A 20,051-nucleotide genomic window follows, 5' to 3' on the forward strand; every position below is an offset into this window, starting at 1 on the left:
GCTCCGTTGGCCGAAAACCTCTTTACCAAGGTCCCAATCAACTTGAATATGGAGAACGGCTCCCGGCATGTCGCACGTCGAAATCGAACTGGCCTATGAAAACTTCCCGGATACATTAGGCACCTTCCATTTCTGATGTGCAAAAACTCGGGACTATTTTCCTGGAGCTAGAACTAGGTGTACTCCGTACTCCGTACTTACCAAGTGACCGGTAGTCGGTCCCAAAGCGGGCTAGCCTGAATCCAACTCATAACAACTTGAAAATGATTTGCGGTGGTTTTTGCCTGCCTCGGCGGTGAACAGGGGAATTTTCCTGGCGGGAAAGGAGGGGGGGGGGGAAGAAATGCAGTGCTGTATCAGACCAGTCGCCATCCAATTTCCAAGTCCAAACCTCGGACATTCTTTGGTTGAGGGTTTTTCTGAAGAGCAATTGTTGAGAGTTCTAGTACTGAGATAGCTCCTACTGGCAGATTAAGTGTGTACACTCTGAAAAAGACCGAAAGAAAGAGCGAGTCTCAACCTTGATATAATGGAGGCCAATGTTCTAGATGCGTTCACCTGGCCCGCATCGACCAGATGGGCCAATTGGAGACAGCATTGGGGGTCTAGTGGGGTGGGCATCGGTCGATTGTTCCTGAGCCCTACATTCGCGAAACTTTCGCTGCACAGCTTCATCCACTGCTCCTCTCCCTCAGTCCTGCCTCTAGTCAGCAGCATGATAGGTAAAATAGAAGATAAAGATACTGTGACGAAGCCGTAAGGTGGCATCCAGAATGGACCGAATCCGCCATCGATTGGCATGCCAGCCCGGCTGATAGCACAGTACTTTGAACTCCGTACTGCGCTACGCTGCAGTGCCCATGTCGGATGACCCCAACGGAGGGTGCCAGTCAACATTAACTTAGGTTTCCATGTTTCCATACTTTCCATACTTTTTCATACTTTGACCACCACTTAGCTTTTCGGCTCAGGTAATCGAGGGCTCACACTAGATTCGACTTGCAGCGACTGATTGGTGGCAGTGGCTGCCGTAGAGTGAATCGACCTCCCCGCGACCAAATCTGATCAATCAGAAGCCTCAATCGAGGAATCTGATTGCTCGTCGGAGGGATTGATGAATAATCGGTGATCCGGTGGAGCCACCAGGTTCAGTCAGTGCCAGTGCCAGTCCGACGACGACAACAACCAGGGCCAACAAGTCAAGACTTGACTGAACTCCCACCCACCCCAGCCCAGCCCGGACAAGCAAGCCCAAGCAAGCCACAAACACCGCCGCTGGGTATGATATCATCCATTCCCCTTCACCCCCTGGTCCATGGTCCATAGTTAGTCTACCTTTCAGACCTCGATCGTTTGTTAAGGGCTCGTTTGGCTGCGAGAAAATATGATCGTTTTTTTTCTCTTTCCTGCATAGCAAATCCTGTGAATTGAGGCCATCCCAGAATGCCAGAGACGTCTCCTGAAGCAGATGCGCATCCCGATCACCAACCACCAGAGACTGCCGCGAATTCGAGCTCGACAGATCTTTGCCTCAGTGGCCCTGGGAGGGTCTACCCTCTGCGATCGATTATTGCCCCGACGCACCCTTTAGCACTACCCTACCGATCCTCTTCAACGTCGAGCAGTTCACCACATGCTCACAGCCTGTGCAACGAAAAACCTGAGTTGGAGGACCGGGATGAGCCCTTGGAGCAACCGCCCGTTAGTCAGCCGAGCACCCCGCCCGAGCAACGATTCTTGTCATGTGACTCTCCAAAGCAACAACTACAACATCAACAATCACCACCATATTATCATCATCATCAGCAGCAGCAGCAGCAGCAGCAGATCGACGGGACTGGATCGATAACCCCTACCAAATTATTTGACCATGCCTCAGGCTCCGAAGGACTAGACCATCTGAATCTTGAGAATCTCGGCTCACTCACTCCCTCATCCTCACACCGAAGATATGACCCACAGGACTCCGACGAGGACAGCCTCGCAACCACCAGCACCACCAAGACCCTCCAGGCGTGCGAGGATGAGCCGATACACAGACCTGGGGCCGTGCAATGCTTTGGGGCGTTGGTGGTCTTAGAACAGGTGGATGAGGGGACGTTTATGGTGCAGTTGGCCAGTGAGAACTCCGAGGCTATCATCGGGCATTCGCCGCAGAACCTATTCACCTTGAACAGTTTCTCGGATCTGTTGCGCAACGACCAGGATGGGATTCTCCGCGATCATGTGCAATTAACTGAGGACGACCAGTGGAGTCCGGCCGTGGACGGGCCGGAGATCTTCAAATTATCCATCAACGACCGACACGGGCATCCCCAGCGGTTCTGGTCGGCCGTTCACCGCAACCCAGCGCACTGGCACCTGATTATCTGCGAGTTCGAGAGCGAGATTGATCGTCTCAACCCAGTCAACACAGCCGGTCAGACTCTGCCGGCCAAACCTACCGATATCCTGGGATTCGAGCCCACCGCCGATCAAATAGCAAGCAGCACCGTCAAGATCAGCCAACCGTTACGGTTGCTTCGAAACAGACGCAGGAAGCCGGGCGAGATGGCTTCGATGGAAGTCCTCAACATCATTAGCAAGGTCCAAGATCAGCTGGGTAGGACGCAAGACCCGGATACGCTGCTGAATGTCTCCATCGGGCTGATCAAGGAGCTGACTGGTTACCACCGCGTGATGATCTATCAGTTTGACCACGAGAATAACGGGAATGTTGTTGCAGAACTGGCCGATCCACGATTCTCCAAGGACATCTTCAAAGGACTCTCGTTTCCGGCCGCGGACATCCCCCAGCAGGCCCGGGATCTCTACAAGAAGAGCAAGGTCCGGCTTCTGTACAATCGCGATCACATCAACTCCCCTCTAGTATCGCGAGACCTCGAGCATGCACAGGCTCCGCTGGATATGACCTATGCATTCCTGCGGGCGATGTCACCTTATCATCTAAAGTATCTAGCTCGGATGTGTGTCCGCTCCTCGATGTCTATCAGTATCAACGATCACGAAGATCTCTGGGGGTTGATTATATGTCATTCCTACGGAGAGCACGGCATGAGAGTCCCCTTTCCGGTCATACGCCTGACCAGGTTGATTGGCGATTCGGTGTATCAGAATATCAAGCGACTCTCCTGTATGTCGCACCTGGAGGCCGGCAGTCCCGCCAACCAGGCGGCTGCTTCCGAGATCCTGAAACAGGACAGCCACACATCCGAAGCGTTACTTAAACTGTTCGATGCAGATTTCGCAGCTCTTTCTATCCGAGGACGAACGAGTATACTCGGCGAGTCAACCGACTTCCAAGAAATCCTCGCTGTGGTCGAATATTTCCGGTCGAAGAAGCTTGACTCTGTCGTGGCTTCTAACTATGTCATACGAGATTTCCCTGACTTGCACTTTCCTCCTGGCATTCATGCCGTCTCAGGTGTCATGTATGCGCCTCTCTCCCTGCACAAGGAGAATTTCATCGTCTTCTTCCGCCGTACGCAGATGAAAGATATCCGATGGGGTGGTAACCCATATGCAAAGCCGCCCATGCAGCCTCGCAAGGATTTTCGGGTCTGGCGAGAGACGGTCGTGGACCGGTCTCGGGAGTGGACTACGTCGCAGACCGATAATGCAGCTGTCTTGGGTATGGTCGGCTCTCAAGTGTCGAGCGACTGGCGAACGGAAACGGAATCCCCTTCGTCGTCTAGCCAGCATGCCAAGTCAGGCGATGAAATCCGAAACACTCTCAACACGATCATGAAGAACCTTGGGGTGGTTCTGGGAGGCTCATTTGACTCCGAATTCCAAGACAGCATCACCCGTTCCTATTCTGCCTCCAAATCCCTCCTCTACGTGATCAACGACCTCCTAGACCTCACGAAGGATGAAGAAGGATACAACCTTATCAAAGACGAAGCGTTCGAAATTTCATCCTGCTTTCATGAAGCCACCAAGATGTTCGAAGCCGAAGCACGGCGCAAAGGGCTTTTCTACAAAGTCATCCATGAACCGGGTATCCCGAAGGGCGTGCTCGGCGATGAGCGGCGCGTGCGCCAGGTGATCTCGAACCTCATCTCCAACGCCATTCAGCATACCTCCGAGGGAGGGATCACCGTCGAGATGTGGCGGGACACGGTCACCCCTGCGCCGGGGCGGGCTATCATCAACATCACCGTGGTCGACACCGGGTGTGGCATGTCGTCGGACAAACTCGACATGCTTTTCTGCGAGCTGGAGGAAATCTCGATGGAGCGGAAGAACGGCGGTACAACCGAAGAAAGCTCGACCGCGCTGGAGCAACCGCACAAGAAACATGTTCTGGGAATGGGACTTGCCTTGGTTTCGCGGATTGTCCGCAACTGCTATGGGCAGCTTGTGGTTCATTCCGAAGAAGGCAAGGGCAGTCGATTCGCAATATCCCTTCAGTTCGATACCGGGTAGTACATGCACCTGGATCGAACTCCAACCTCTACATTACAATCTGCCTCGAGCTGCGACGGGCTTTCTAATTTTTTCTTTGCTTTGATTTCGGCTAGCGCATATGAATTAGCCTGTGGTTTTTCTTACCCTTCTTGTCCGACGCAGAGGGCGAAACGCCCTGGAGATTATCCGATTTGGTCTTCTTCACGCCCTTGTCCTACTGCTCTGTATATACATATATATCTTCTTTTTTTTTTTGGGTCTTTCTGGGATCTCTTCATTGTATTAACACACAGTCGATAGCGTTCGAGCAGGCCATTTTGTTTTCCTTTCTGGAAGAATTTCCTTTACTTCCAGGGTTTCTTTTCTTTCTCCCGGGTTCTGGAATTCTGGGAAGAATGGATGATGACGATATTGATGACATTGGTGGTCTTTGATCAGGTCGCGGCAGAACTGCCTGCCCTATCTGGATTCTTTTCATATTGTGGGTTAAAATAGACACGAATTCCCCGAGAATATCAGGATTGTTTTCCTTTGCTACGGTCTTGCTATCGAAACTGAGACTAAACCCGATACCCTACCACCTCATAAGTCTGACGGATTCTTGCACCGGCAGTCTAGGTGGGTGATTGGTTGAGCAGCTCAAAGCGTCTACCATGGGGTTTCCTGCCAATGCTATGAGGTCCAAGGTTTAAAGCTTACCGTCAGCAAGCTTCCCTGGGATTTGACAGCTGTCTAAGTTCTTTATCCACTGGCACAGTGATCAAGGCTTGACTTTTCAGCTTACAATAGCATTGTATGTCTACGAATCGGAATCTGATGAATGAGTGAGACTTTCGATTGGGTTGTTCAGGTTTCGCAATGGAGCTGAGTAATCCCCTTACCTACAGTAGCATTGGTTGGCTAACTTCTTGATTGCCTCGATGAAATATTCTTCCATCTTCAAGTTAACATGTTTGTTCTGTACATAACGTTGGCCGCTTTTCGCTTCCGTGCAACATAGATTGCACCAGGAACCTGACTAGTTTCATGAGAACTGAACATGATACGCATTCATCACCGTCGGAAGCCCGAGTGGGGATGTGTACCACGCACATGCAGCTGTCCTACGCGGACAAAATCCCAGACAGGTCTAAGACAAGGTATGAGACATGACAGCAGATCTCTATCTCCATTGAGACAAAGTCTAAGATGTGTTTCGAAGTCAAGGTCACGCGCCAGGGCCAGTTGTATCTGCCCACCAGTTGAATCATTCGATTCATTATCATGCATGGCACGTGAGTCAAGCAATAAGCACTAAGCGCCTGCTATACATTAGTGAATTTAGCTGCGACACTAAGGAACAACAGCCGTCAGAGAACAGGGTCAGTACATAAAGGACGACCTGGTTGATTGCAATGCAGCGCAACAAATCATAAGAAATCCACCTTTGTTCGAAAACCCACGATGAGCGCCCCAACCGCCCACGCCCTCCCAACCTTCGACATCACCGCAGAAGGCCTCGCAGAAGAAGCAGCAGATCTGACCTCGTATATCGAACACTCCGCCGACAAACTAGTCGCCTCTGTCGCTCGCTCGGAACGCACCTTCGACAAGGTCATCCGGCCGCTGGCCGCGATCGACAATGAGCTCCGCGCCCGCGTGCAATACATCGCGCTCTTCCATGGCGTCTCCCCGTGCGCCGCGATCCGGCAGGCCTCGTCCGCGGCAGAGAACGAAGTGGTCCAGGCGCACTTGGCGCTGTTCCAGCGGGACGACCTCTTCGCGTTCGTCGACGCAGTCCATGCCAATCCCCAACAGCACGCGTGCGTCGACGAGGAGGATCTGAAGCTGCTAAGCCGGTTTCATCAACTGTTCATTGAGAACGGGATGAAGTTGACTGGGGCGAGTCGGGAGCGCTTTACGTGGATCACGCGGCGCTTGGTCGACCTGCGAGTCGAATTCATGCAGAACCTGGGCGCGGACCCGGGGTCTGTGTCCTTCAGCGAGGGCGAACTGGCGGGGTTGGGTGTGGAGGGATTTGAGATTGTCGAGGCAGGCAACGTTGATGCTGCTGCCCCGACAAGGTATCAGGTGCCCCTCACCAAGCCAGTCGTGACGAGAATCCTGTCTCAATGCAGCGTCCCGCAGACCCGGAAGGAAGTCTTCCTGCGCCATCAGAACCGGTACCAACCCAATGTCGAGATCTTCCGGGAGATCGTGCTTCTGCGCGACGAGGCCTCGCGGCTGCTGGGCTTCGAGTCCTTTGCGCACCGCAAACTTCAGCGGCAGCTCGTCCAATCGCCGGACCGTGTGGAGAAATGGTTGAAGGAGCTGCACACCGCGTTGGAACCCCTCGCGCAACGGGAACTGGAGCAGCTGCGAGCCGTGTCTGGAACAGACGCCATCCATCTCTGGGACCTGGACTTCTACCATAACCGCACCCTCCAGGAACAGTATCAGGTCGACCACGAGCGCGTGGCGGAATACTTCCCGGCTCGAGGCACCATCGAGCGCATGCTAGGCGTCTTCGAGGAGCTGTTCAGTGTGCAGTTCGAGAAGGTCGACGCCTCCGGCAAGCACACCTGGCATGCGGATGTGGATGCGTTCGCGGTCTGGGAGGCCGATAAGTCGGCCTTCATCGGGTATCTCTACGTGGACATCTACCCGCGGCCGGGGAAGTACAACCATGCGGCCAATTTCAACATCTATCCTGTGCGTGCGGCTTTTCCTCTCCCTCGACCGGTCAAAACCGCAGCACTATTGTGTGTGTGAACTGACGCTGCGGCAATCCAGGCTTACCTCAACAACGAGGGGAAGCGAACCCCCGTCGTGACCGCGTTAGTCTGCAATGTCTCGCGCGGCGAACCGGCCCTGCTGCGCCACCAGGAAGTCATCACCATCTTCCATGAACTCGGACATGGTATGCCCCCCGCCGGCGGCATTCTCCCCTCTCCTCTTATCGCCCCAAACCCTACCATCCCCCCCTGACACTAACTGGGATTCAAAAAGGAATGCACGACCTCCTCGGCCAGTCGAAATACGCCCTCTTCCACGGCCACCGCACCGTGGCCGACTTCGTCGAAGCCCCCAGCCAACTCCTCGAGAACTGGTGCTGGGTCCCCGACTGCCTCCGCCGCCTCAGCAGCCACTACTCTTACACCTCCACCACCTCACCCTCACCCTCACCCTCACCCTCACCCTCACCCTCACCCTCACCCTCACCATCATCACAACCATCACCAGCACCAGCAGCACCAACCCTCACCCAACCCCGTACCCCGAAACAAATCCCCACCTCCCTCCTCACCGCCCTCCTAGCCGCCAAACCCCTCAACCTTGCCCTCCTCACCCTCCGCCAGATCGCCTTCAGCACCTTCGACCTGGCCGTCCACCACCCTACTTCCCCGACTGCACTGCAATCCCTCGATATTGCGGCGACATACAACCACCTCCTCGAAGAAACGACCGGTCTGCAGGGCCCGTCACCACCCTCCCCTGACCAGAAGCCTTGGACCTGGGGCCACGGCCACGTCACCACCGCGCACTACGTCTGGAGCCAGGAGGCAAATTACTATTCGTATCTTTTGTACGTTCCCTCCCAACATTTTCCTTGTGGGATGTAGCTTTGGCCGGTTGAATGCGCAAGCTGACTCTACCGTGAAAAGTACCCGCATGCTGGCAGCCGAGATCTGGGCGTCGCATTTCCAGGCGAACCCCATGAGTCGGGAGGCGGGGCTGGCGTACCGGCGGGGGATCTTGGAGCATGGCGGGAGTCGGGAGGAGTGGGGGTTGATTACTGGGTTGTTGGGGAGGGAGCCGGGCTTGGGGGCTTATTTGAGGGAGTTGGGGGTGGAGGTTGGGGAGGATGCTCTTCAATAGTTAGTACTCCGTACTGAGTAGTAGGTTGAATTGTGGAGGGGGGGTGGGTTTGCTTGGTGGGGGGCTGATGTGAGGTATCATTATTCGGTAAGTGAGTAGGGGATTTACTCTGGGTGGCTGAATACTCATAGAAGTGACTGGTCAGTTTTTGGGTTCGCCTTTCGCTTTTACTGCCTTTTTCTTTTCTCGTGTGGGTGTGTGAGTTCAGTGGCGTTGTTTTACCCTTCTCAGCGGGGATACTTCTGCACAAGTGGATAAAGTCAACCCACTACATACATCACAAAAGTCAAAAAGGGAGTATTACACTTCTTTGGTTTTTGCTTATGTTGATAGATTACATGTCATAAAGTGCAACCGAAATAGCTCGCCGCCGTGAGGGCATCGACCAGCAAGTAGTGAAGAGAAAATGGGATGAAGACAGTAGTCCCAAAGAAAAAAAGAAAAGGATTTTCGTCGGGCAGATCTTCCAGCAAGAAGGACATACAAAGGCAGATACTTACATAGTAACTTTTCGCCCATCAATACCAGATCGCCGATCCAGTTCCAGTATTGACGATCATTCCCAGATAGAGCGAGTGGCAGACACGTCTCATTGAAGAGAATGAGCAAGTCTACTCACCAGAAACTCTGGTTCGTGAGCATAGCATACCTCACCCTCACGCCTGTGAATGCTTCCATTTCCCCAGGCTGTCCGCCAGCGCCGTCTCCGACGAGGGGCTCGGCGTGCTCGTCACCGTGACATCCGTCCGCTGCAGAACCTGAATACTGTTATGTTGGTCCTTGACCGGACTAGTCAGAGCGATCTCGCCCTCCTCGAGGCGAGAATAGGAGCTCTCGGACGTGCGCCACGCCTTCGCGACCTGCTGGCCCGCGGCCGCGGGACGGAACTGCGGGTTCTGGATCGTCGACCGGGTGCGGCTACGCCAGTAGTCGCTGATCTTGAGCTTGCGGCGGAGGCCACTGTCCATGAGCAGCTTCGAGAGGCAGGGCATACTGAAGATGAAGAACCCGCAGGCCATCTCGGCAAAGGCCCAGAAGAGCAGCGGCGCGATCATGTACATCTGGTCGGCAGTTTTGGCGAAGGAGACAGTATGGGCCAGGCGGAAGCAGGCCGCAATAGATGCGCTGGGTGCAGATGGGTTAGTACAGTATAGGGGGGGGGGGGGGGGGGGGGGGGGGGGGGGGGGGGGGGGGGGGGGGGGGGGGGGGGGGGGAGCGGAGGGGAGAGGTGGGGGGGGCGTGTGGTGGTAGGTGGGGGGGGTGGGGGGGGGGGGGGGGGGGGGGTGATTGGAATGAGAGGACAGGAATGCAAGGGGAGGTGATGGACGTGAAGAGGAAGGGAGGCGAGGGGAGACAAACAGAATACCGGCACCGAAAATCACAGAGATGCCCATCTTCTTCTGCCAGCTCATCTGCAGACCCCAGATCATTCGTTGCGGAAGCAAGAACATGGTGATGTCAGAGAAGACCTGCACAGCAGCGGAGCAAAGCATCACGTCCGGCAAGGAATAGCATTTGCTGGGGAGGTAGAACTCCCAGATCGCTCGATGCGGGCGACACTGTGCATTCAGCAAGATCACGCACAGCAAGCCCCATAGGCACTGCAGTGCGGAAACTGCCATGCATGCCCACCAGAAAGGGGTCTTGGCGCCATCGACCGGCACGAAGATCCGACACCAATCGAGGAGAATGGCAGTCTTGATCAGGGGAAGGACGGCGGAGTAGCAGCAGCCGTAGATCAAAATCAGCTAGGTCATATCAGCTGCAGTGCCAGAGACCCGGGAGCTCGGCTGCCTTACATAGAGGGGTCTGACAAGATCGCCCATGTGGAGATTCCATTGGTGGACGAAATAACCCGGTGTATGGATCATCTCGTAACCGGCATAGGCAGTACCCCAGTAGGAACCCTAGGTATGATAAGCATTGAGCGGTAGGCCGGATGAAAAGGAGACACGTACAAAGGCACCGATCATCAAAACTATTGAACCCAGTTGTCAGTTTGGAACTGCGTTAAACCGAGCAGCATGGGATGTCTAGCCAACTTACCATCCTCGAGACGAATGGAGCGATCCAGCCAGACCCGCACGTAAATGCGCAGGCACATACACAGGGTCGCAACGACGGTGCAAACCGTGATGATGCCCCAAGCCAAGCTGTTGTGGTTCGGAGGATTGTCGAAATCAGGGGTGACGCCTTCTGGAGCCGCAAGGGCCGGCTGGGCGAACAGCGTGACTAACTCGTCGGTAGACATTGCGATGGATGAGACCCTCCCTCGATCAAGGTGGGCTCCATCGAATATAAGTTGTTCGTCGAGTATGACAGGTCGAAAGGGGGTCAGTGTTGAAGTACGAGGATCGGGAACAAAACCACATGGCTACCGGGGGATCGTCTATGCCTCCCACTCCCTGGCGATTGACCTCTATCAAGTACTTGAGAAATCAGACTTTCTGACAGATTCCGTTTGCGTATCTGCATTCGCCTTGCTCCCCACTCACGGCCCGTTCGCCAGATGCTAGGAAGGCATCCGAACCAACCGCTGTCGGGCGGGTGGGGACTGGCCGTGGTGGTGAAGGACCTCCTTGCCAACGGCGTTCAATTTTGACAGCCCAATTTTTGGAGAATTGAGCCCACTGCGGTGCCACTACCACTCTGGCCATGCCGATCCCTGTCGCGGAGGCACTCAGGGTTGGCGCCCGATTTGCAAGACGGGATAACACTCCCAAGTGATGAGCACAGTAATAGCCAACAATGCGGGAAAATCGGTCGATCTGTGCGCACTGTACCCGGGGGAAGTTGGACAAAGTCCTTTGTGTTTTTTATCTATCCATTGTTGATCTGGGGACCAGCCGTTCATCAAGTTAAATTGAGTGGACAGGCTGACAGCAGCAATGCAAGGGTGACAGCTGATCACAGATCCTTATTCCTTTCCCCACTTTAGTGCCAAGTGATTAGCAGCTGACGGACTATCTTGACAATTCCTTCGAAACGGCTGGGCCTCAAAGAACCACCTTTGGGACTCCAATCAGAGACAACGGTACCTCCTCCAAGGACTAGTCGAGATATCGTAAGCCGAACGGCTTGTGAGGAGAAGGAGGAACCATCCCCCTCATGGCGGTTCGTCGCGGCGATCTTGGGGCTAGCCTACTTATAGGCGTTGCAGTACCCCTCCTCTGCATCTCAATCGCACAGCCCCTGATTTCTCAAGCATTATGGCGACCGGTAAGTATCCTTTTGTAGTCGATTCAGTTGTTCTTGCGACGCAGCGACTGAAACCAGAAAATGGGAACTCCTAGTCTCTCACAGCTCTCATGCGCCCGCAAGGGCCGGCGAGTATCCTGGTCAGGCTGACCTGCGCAAAATGATGGCTCAGCAACCTTTGCCTGCTCTAGAACCCAAACTCATCGACCCCGAGACAATGACTGGCGATGCACCGACCGTTCAGGCGCATGCCCTGCTAAATCGGCTCAACACGGCCCTGTCCAGCAAGAACGTGGAGGCGCTGCAGAGCTGTTTCTATGCCAGCCAGGCCTATTGGAAAGACCAACTGGCACTCACATACCACCTCCGCACATTCAATACACCGGGTGTGATTGCTGCTGCGATGCTGGAAACAGCTCCCTTGCGCGGGCTAGGAGATGTGTCTGTAGACGGAGGCGCGGTCTTTATTCCTGCGACACCCACCTTGGTTAGTTTCTGCACACAATGTATGGCGTGACAAATGCTGACCGAGGATAACCATATCTTAGCAATTCATCGACTGTGGAATTCGGTTCCGAACGAGCTCCCCGGCAGCGACAGGCAAGGGCAAGGTAGTACTCTTGCCGGTACAGACTGCAGAGAAGACGATCGAGTGGAAGATTTGGGTTCTGAGCACCATGCTGGAGAGCTTGGATCTTCATCCGGAGGACCAGGGACTGTTGCAGGGATCGAGCAAAGAGTATGGCGATGCGGAGAGATTCGAAACGGATGTGTTTATCATCGGAGGCGGAAATGCGTAAGTGAAAGAAAGATGGCAAGAATGGGAGAAGCGAGGCTAATGGAAGGTGGTGGTGGTTCCCAGAGCTGCCGCGTTGGCCGCGCGCCTGAAGACGCTGGGAGTGGAAAGTGTCATGGCCGAACGCAACTCCCAGGTTGGCGACAATTGGGCTCGTCGCTACGACTGCATGCGCTTTCACATCCCCACTTCCTTCTGCGATTTCCCGTTCATGCGTAAGTCATTTCTTTTCCCAAGCAGGTACAAGCCATGTCTGTCTGACAAGGTGACTTGGCATCATGGCGTTATAACTACTATATAGCTTACGGCCCCGAACTCCAATCTCCCCATCTACTCTCGCGCGACGACCTGGCAGAGCAAGTTCGAGGATACGTTGCGACCTTTCAACTGAACGTCATCACGTCGGCTCAGATCCAGTCAACCCAGTACAACCAGGCGACACAGCATTGGCAGATCAAAATCCAAACCCCGACTGCCCAACGCACGGCCATTGCGAAGCACCTCGTCCTCGCTACTGGCGTTGCATCCCAGCAACCCTTCGTGCCTTCCATTCCCAACAAAGACGCCTACCAGGGCATCAACATCCACTCAACTCAATACCAGAATGCCAGGAAGCTGGTGGATCAAGGCGTTAAGGTAGGCACCGGCTTAGTACCTCCTCCTTCTTCAGCCAAGCTAACTCCACCACCCCAGTCCGTTCTCGTCATCGGCTCCGCCAACACAGCCTTCGATATCCTCGAGGACTGCCATGCCGCCGGACTACAAGCCACGATGAACGTGCGCTCCCCAACCTACATCGTCCCGATCGAGTACCTTCTCGACAAGCGCAGTCTCGGCGCCTACGACCTCGGCGTCGAAGCCGCCGACCGACTTTTCCTTTCCCTGCCCGCCGTGATCGACAGCCAACTGGGCGATGGCCTGATGAAGCTCTTTTCATCCCAGGAACCCAACCGTTACGACGCGCTCGCCGCGACCGGCTTCCCCGTGCGCGACAGTTCCCACTTCGAGTCCGTCCTCATGCACAACCTGCTCGAGCGCGCCGGCGGCCACTACGTCGACGTCGGCGGCACCAAACTGCTAGCCGAGGGCAAAGCCGGCGTCAAAGCCAACGTAGAACCAACTGCATACACGGCCACGGGACTGACCTTTTCGGACGGATCTTCGCTGGACGCTGACGCGGTGGTCTGGTGTACCGGGTTCGCCGATCGGGATGTCCGCGACACCACGGCGACGCTGCTCGGTGGGGAGGCCGCTCGTGCTGCGTCGGGGACAGGCGGCGACGACGACCTCACAAAGGCGGTCGGTGAATCTATCCTAGGTCCCGAGGAGATCGCCGCCCGTGTCGAAGCAACCTGGGGCGTGGACGCAGAGGGAGAGATCCGCGGCATGTGGAAGCGGCATCGCCAGTTGGACAACTTTTGGATAATGGGCGGGTTCACGCAGCAGCATCGCTGGCATTCGCGGACGCTGGCGCTGCAGATCAAGGCCGCTCTGGAAAGGGTCTTGCCGCCGGCTTATCGGGATACTCCGCGTGTCTGAAGGATCGAATCTGGGGGATTATCGTCCTGGTGGTGGGGGTTTCATGCATATAGTATTATCTCTTGGGTGGTTGTCTGATTTAGTTCCTGATGTAGATTCTCGGATCGGTACAGTGGGTGCAGGGCCGTGGAAGAATCCTGGCGGGGCTGTTAATCCTTCTTAATGGTAATTCAGATCTAAGCAGACAAGCATACTCATGTCTGCACTGTTGATATACTCTGAAATTTTCCTAATGCTATGCGATGGAAGTTTGCCTGGAGAAGTTCGAGTCCATTCGTACTTGTTCCCAGAAGCTAGTACAGCACTGGGATATGGTTTTATAAATGTCTTTGAGAGGGAGTAAAATGCGCTTATCTCACGAATAATCTCACACAGAGCCAAGAAATGCGACCGATATCTGTCGCAGCATCACTTAGTAGTTCGCTGTATATTTGAAAGGGTATCCAATGGGGACGAATCGTACCTGATTGCATTCCATGAAGCCCTCTATCCCCATATATAGTTCTGTCTCTTTGAAAATTAGTAGCACGATGTCAACGAGATACCTGAGTAGAAATAATTTATGGGTGGTCTGGACCTTGTGTGGTGCCATCGACGGATTGATCTATATATCCCTCACGCGGGAAGCTCTTGCACGGCACCGGCACAAGAATGCATAGCCAGATCATGTGCAAACGAAAAGGGGATTAGGAAAAAATGAAATGCAAGTTTAGATAGAGAAGAATACGAGTATACACTGTAAGCCCAGGTGCGCTATTCTTTATGTTGGGCCGAAATAGAGTTTGGAAATGAGGTTCAATTGAGGACGAACTGCTCGCGTGCTCTTTTCTCCCCGGCCTGGTACAATTACCTCTCTCAGCAAAATGAGTCAAGATTTGCTAGAAATCCAACACTTATCAACCTGACTACTTCTAAATTCGAATTGACCTATAAAGTCTTCATCTGTATTGGAATTTAGCTGCCAAGGCCGTTGTCCCTATGCCGGCTTCAATTACCAAGAGAATTTTGTGGCATGGGCTGCCCGGGAAGGCATGCACGATTCACACTGTTTCTATTCAGACGCAGCTATTCTATCGCATTCATTCTATAGCCCCGCTTGGCGCAGTGACTACGAGATCCAAGATGGTATACCCGCTAGATTGCATCCAACGTCCGGAAGAAATTCGAAACTGCAGCCAAAAATTGTCATGAAGATTGTTGTGTCGATCACCAGGATCCGCCAGACGTCGTCTAGTCAAAGTACTTCTTCATAAGGTTATGAGCTAATTCCACACCAGCACTATCTCACGTCAGTATTAGGTTATCAAGGAGAAAGAACATAGGGCTCACAAAGTCGCTGCGTTGGCTGGGACAGCACGGGCCAGAGCAGGACCAAATCCGGGGAAGAACGCCCTGAACCCGCCGTTGGCATAGACAGCGCGAATGGTTCCGCCGATGGTAGGCCGACCGGGGGCACTCTGCAGGCGAGACTTGACGGTATCGACGGGGAAGACCGGAATCCACATGGCGATTCCAGCAGCTCCACCTGCGGCCAGCACAGCGGTCATCGACAACTCGCCCGTGACGCGTCCCTGCTCGTCCTTGGGCGTCAACGTCCGCTTGATGTACTCGTACGCGGCGAAGTATGCCGCGGAACCGGGTCCGTCACGAGCCAGCGTCATCGCGCTACCACGGAACACACTGCGAATGCCTCCCTCTTTGTACAGTTGGCGCACCACGTCCAAGCCGCCCGAGTACTTGGGCTTCTGACCAGGCGGAGGCGGGTTTTGACCCTGGATCTGTAGTAGCACCTTAACGCGCTCGAAGGGAGCCGTGATAAGAGTCATGGGAATCGCCGAGAAGAAGCCCGCCGCAGAGATCTGGCCGATGGTGTATTGGGGGGTGTTGTGCTTCACCTCTACCGTGGACAACTTGCCGACAAGCGTTTTTCCGACGTCGTAACCCTGCGATGGTCAGTTGAGAAATGCCAAGTGCTTTACAAGCGATAGACCGTACCCAAAAGCTAACAGCAACTGATTCAAAAGTGCATCGTTAGCCAAAGACTTGACAGGGGAAATTCGCGCACTTACACATAGGCGTCACTCCCACCAGGGGAGCTGAAACACCCGCGTACAATCCCTGCGGCAAGTTAGCGTGACTGCACAAGACCGTAGGCAACATCCCGACTTACACGCGCAAGACCTTCGCGTGCGACCGTCTTCTTGACCACATCTATAGCACCAGCGTAGACGCCCCGTTCTGCCGTCTGCAACCGCACCTTGACCAAATCGAAAGGATGTCCGACGACGACGGCGCACACACCACCCACACCGCCCGCTACGAGGGAGCGGATCTGTGCGATTGTTTGGTTGACAGGCTTGGTCTCTGTGACGGGAACACTCTCTGGGATCGGAGGCGAGGCCGATGTGGATGTGGATGTGGTCGACATGGTAGAAAGGCAGACAGACGCTCGAGTGAAAGGCTGAGGCTAAGGAAGAGAGAGAGAGAGAGGGTGGTAAGGGGAGGAAAGAAGAGAGAGGAGGATCGTCTGGACAGCGAAAAAAGCAGAAGGATGGGTCTTGAGAAAGAATAAGAGGAAAAGAACTAGAAAGAAAAGACAGCCAGCAGAGCTAAGTACAGTAGACCACAAGTACAAGCGATCGGTCAGTCGGTCGGTATTCCGGAGTAAGCTAATCTGGGGATTGTGACGAGGCCGCGGGGAGGAGGAGGGAACCTCGGCTCGGCATGCGGATCAAATATGGCTCCGAGAACAGGGGTCAGTCGCGGCCTATCCTTCCGAGGTCATTACCGTCTTCTGCCTAGCGACGGTGGGTGGCACCTCATCGTGAGTGATAACTAAGTAACGTTAAGTTAACTAACTTAGTGACGGATTAACTGGCACTTCCCAATCTCATCGTCATAGCTGCCCGATGAAGTCAGAATTCTGACAGAACACTATAGACAATGTCCAAGCATGTTACTCCTCGTGGTCAATGGCACCGGGTGAGCGGAAGTCAATCGTGACCGTGTTGATGATCATCTGTCCAAGGATCCAGCAACGGACGACAGGAAGATTGCTTATCGAAGGGACTCGGGAGGGGGATGGTGGGCACATGACTGGTCATGACTGGTGACTATGCCAAGCCTTCACATGCCGGTTTCGGTCAATGCAGAAATGTGGCTAGTGTGCCAACTATGGCTGACAGCTGTGGCTGGTATCCCCAGTCATAGTCTCTGTACTATGAACATATCAAGTACAGATCATGCTGTGGCTGGGTGGACTTGGTTGTTCGTCTTGACCAATGGTGATCTAAATTCTCTAAGCTTGGTACACGCACACTGACCGGCGTTTCATCACTGCCCAACTGTGAGCATGCCCCTTTCCCCTTTCCAACCTAGACTGCAATCTGACCCTCTCACTGCAGGGGTTCGTCAACTCACTGGTTCGGAGCCCCAATCTTGTCTCCTTGGCCGCGGAGAAGAATTCCTCAGAGATCTGGTATAATAGAGATCCATTATGCGTCTTCCGCAAACAGTCAAGGTAGCCAGAGTTCAGGGGAGACGACTTTGCGGCAGATCGACCCTGCAGATCTATGACAGGTTCGTCGTGTCCGCAGTCTGCCGTTCCAGACTCGCGGCTCGGCAGCATACAGATCGCACGAACCGGTTCAAACTCTTGGTTTTATCTGCACCATTGCATCATTGATCCTAAATTGGTCCGATCGCGTGGTTGACAACTTGACAGCTGAAGGCCATCGATCGATCACTCGCTCTTCTGTGATGCCTCTGGGTTCTGTCGATTATGCGATACATCCAGTGTTGGTTGCCTTCTGCTGCCTCGATCGATCGGATCTCATATATCAAAATGCAACCGAGGGCAGGATTTATAAAGCAGAGAAAAGATTCCTTTCACGAGCCATATAGACACCCAAACTTTTGTGCGACGCCGTGATGGACCAATACACCAGTTTTATGGATACTGAGTCGCTGCGCTCCGAGCCGTCGACCGTCGCGCTCGACAACTACCCAGCCTCACCGTGAGCCATACCTGCTCTCCGAAGGGATTCCACTCTTGCTTACTGGTGTGCAGACCTCCAGAGGCACTCATCGCTGGCTTTCCTCATCCCCCTAGCCGGGCGCGCAAGGATGAGGAGCATCCCAATCTAACACCCAAGCCATCCCTCAAAACTCTCCGTCGCAACTATATGATCCACGAGCTGCCTCTTCTCCACGAGCCCAATCCTTACTACAACAATGACAGTGACCAGCAGCAGTTCCATCCGCTTCAAGAACCAGGCCTCTCGTATGATTTGATTGCTCCAGCCGCATCTGACGACGCTGCTCCCCTCCACAGCCTCGAGCGTCTCGCCGACCTCATGTTCTCTTCCGAACACATGCTCTCTATTCTCAATAATCCACGCTATCTTGCGCGATTTCGCGAATTTCTGCTCGAAGAGCGTCCGCGCTCTCTCGCCCTCCTGACATACTACCTCACAGCCCGCAAGGCTCTCCTGGCTATTGACTATGCCAACGCGCTCGTTCGGTCCGTCATCGACGCACCCCCAGTCACTATCGCGACGCCCGACCCAATCGTGGGTCAAATCTCCCACCCGGTGCTGTATCAGCGCGTCACAGAGGCTCTGCAGGCCCTCACAGCGGAGGAGCTTCCCGCTTTCATCACCGCCCGCTGTATCAGCTTGACGAGTAGAGTGGTCGAGGAGCGCGTACGCGGGACTCTCCCGCCCAAATTCCAGGGTGCGTCCGATGCGCTGGCGGAGGTGTTCTGCTTGACCGATCCGTCACGACGGGACAATCCTATCATTTTCGCCTCAGAGGGTATGCTCTCTCTTGGACTGACCGGCTACTGGTTCAAATTTCGATCCTGCTATTGACAACCGTTTATAGAATTCCATCGCACGACTCAATACGGCATGGACTATGTGCTCGGTCGCAATTGCCGGTTTTTGCAGGGGCCGAAAACCAACCCTAACAGCGTGAGACGCATTCGCGAGGGCATCGAGAATGGAAGGCATCATTCCGAGCTGTTCCTGAATTAGTGAGTCGCTTACGACCCGGACCGCCAGAGCATCAGGATTTTGCACGGGAGGAGAGATTAACTAATGCGCGAAAACAGCCGCCGCGATGGCTCTCCGTTCATGAATCTACTACAGTGCGCCCCGCTGTGCGATAGCCGTGGCACGGTGCGGTACTTCATCGGCGCCCAAATCGATGTCTCCGGGCTGGCCATGGACGGTGCACAGATGGAATCCCTGCGCGCTCTGCAGGCAAAGCAACGGCGAGCCGAGGCCAAGGCGGCGGAGGATGCGCGGGACGAGGACTCCATGGAGATCATCCAGCCAGAGGAAGGGATAGAAGAGGAAGGCGGGGTGCAGGTCCGTTTCGACGACAATGATAATGCCACAAAAACCTTCACATACCCTCCTACTCAGCCACCACTCAACCACGAACCGTCCCAGGCAGTGATGCAAAATGACCAGCACCCACATCACCGGGTCGGAGAGAGTCTGGGCTCACTAGGATCAGTGTACAGCCAGCGGTACGACGGCGAAGATGACGAGGACGACGACACCGACCGTCCCAAGGACGAATTCCGGCAGCTGACCGAGCTGTTCAGCCCGCGGGAGTTGACCGTCACGCACGAGGTCGGCGGGACGCTCTTCCACCCCAGCGCGGTGTCCAGTACGGCCGGGATGCTGGATCGGGGCAGCTGGCAGGCGATGAGTCGGACGTGGTCGATGGTCGAGGATGAGGCCATCCGGGAGCGAGAGGTGAAGGAGTCCATGTGGAGAGGCTCATTGACCGGGGTGTATGAAAATGTAGGCCTCCCTCTTTTTTCCTTCCTCTTTCCCGTCTTCGCTTGTTCCTATCTGCGTTTCTGGCAAGCGATTTGCGACTGACACTAGAACCAGTACCTCCTGGTACGACCGTACCCCTCGCTGCGGATTCTCTTCACCTCCCCCGCGCTCCAAATCCCCGGCATGTTGCAGTCCTCCTTCCTGTCGCGGATCGGGAGTACCTCGACCGTGCGTGAGGAGTTGCTGGAAGCCCTGAAAGGTGGGCGGAGCGTCACCGCACGTATCAAGTGGGTGACGAGGTACAACACCCAAGGACGCGATCGATGGGTCCATTGCACGCCATTGCTAGCGAGCAACGGGGAGGTGGGGGTATGGATGGTGGTAGTTGTGGACGACGATTGAGCGGGGTTATTTTCTTTGGACTTTTCAAGAATAAAGGGGGCGGGGCCCGGGGG

The 20,051-nt window shown here is 54.6% G+C and overlaps 6 protein-coding genes across 6 annotated transcripts; 4 read left to right on the forward strand and 2 right to left on the reverse strand.

Moving 5' to 3' along the window:
• Positions 1-1,443: 1,443 nt before the first annotated feature.
• Positions 1,444-4,428, forward strand: BO72DRAFT_501379 (uncharacterized protein; the record flags this gene model as incomplete). The annotated part of the gene is made up of 1 exon (XM_040948975.1): positions 1,444-4,428. One exon carries the CDS (start codon positions 1,444-1,446, stop codon positions 4,426-4,428), a length of 2,985 nt encoding a protein of 994 aa, XP_040796020.1.
• Positions 4,429-5,853: 1,425 nt separating this feature from the next.
• Positions 5,854-8,268, forward strand: BO72DRAFT_501380 (M3 family metallopeptidase; the record flags this gene model as incomplete). The annotated part of the gene is made up of 4 exons (XM_040948976.1): positions 5,854-7,101; positions 7,183-7,309; positions 7,399-7,975; positions 8,055-8,268. The coding sequence occupies 4 exons, from the start codon at positions 5,854-5,856 to the stop codon at positions 8,266-8,268; spliced, it is 2,166 nt and encodes a 721-aa protein (XP_040796021.1).
• Positions 8,269-8,924: 656 nt separating this feature from the next.
• On the reverse strand, positions 8,925-10,519 carry BO72DRAFT_472772 (uncharacterized protein; the record flags this gene model as incomplete). The annotated part of the gene is made up of 5 exons (XM_040947160.1): positions 8,925-9,393; positions 9,628-10,016; positions 10,068-10,175; positions 10,227-10,246; positions 10,315-10,519. The coding sequence occupies 5 exons, from the start codon at positions 10,517-10,519 to the stop codon at positions 8,925-8,927; spliced, it is 1,191 nt and encodes a 396-aa protein (XP_040796022.1).
• Positions 10,520-11,477: 958 nt separating this feature from the next.
• Positions 11,478-13,801, forward strand: BO72DRAFT_463339 (putative flavoprotein; the record flags this gene model as incomplete). Its single annotated transcript, XM_040946590.1, has 5 exons — positions 11,478-11,487; positions 11,562-11,953; positions 12,015-12,262; positions 12,329-12,477; positions 12,564-13,801. The coding sequence occupies 5 exons, from the start codon at positions 11,478-11,480 to the stop codon at positions 13,799-13,801; spliced, it is 2,037 nt and encodes a 678-aa protein (XP_040796023.1).
• Positions 13,802-15,031: 1,230 nt separating this feature from the next.
• On the reverse strand, positions 15,032-16,229 carry BO72DRAFT_472774 (carnitine:acyl carnitine antiporter; the record flags this gene model as incomplete). The annotated part of the gene is made up of 5 exons (XM_040947161.1): positions 15,032-15,080; positions 15,131-15,744; positions 15,797-15,813; positions 15,871-15,919; positions 15,972-16,229. The coding sequence occupies 5 exons, from the start codon at positions 16,227-16,229 to the stop codon at positions 15,032-15,034; spliced, it is 987 nt and encodes a 328-aa protein (XP_040796024.1).
• Positions 16,230-17,731: 1,502 nt separating this feature from the next.
• Positions 17,732-19,998, forward strand: BO72DRAFT_472775 (uncharacterized protein; the record flags this gene model as incomplete). The annotated part of the gene is made up of 6 exons (XM_040947162.1): positions 17,732-17,817; positions 17,871-18,616; positions 18,686-18,836; positions 18,915-19,173; positions 19,384-19,617; positions 19,711-19,998. The coding sequence occupies 6 exons, from the start codon at positions 17,732-17,734 to the stop codon at positions 19,996-19,998; spliced, it is 1,764 nt and encodes a 587-aa protein (XP_040796025.1).
• Positions 19,999-20,051: the final 53 nt, after the last annotated feature.

This window comes from Aspergillus fijiensis (genome assembly GCF_003184825.1).
Source record: "Aspergillus fijiensis CBS 313.89 unplaced genomic scaffold BO72scaffold_84, whole genome shotgun sequence".
NCBI lineage: Eukaryota > Fungi > Ascomycota > Eurotiomycetes > Eurotiales > Aspergillaceae > Aspergillus > Aspergillus fijiensis.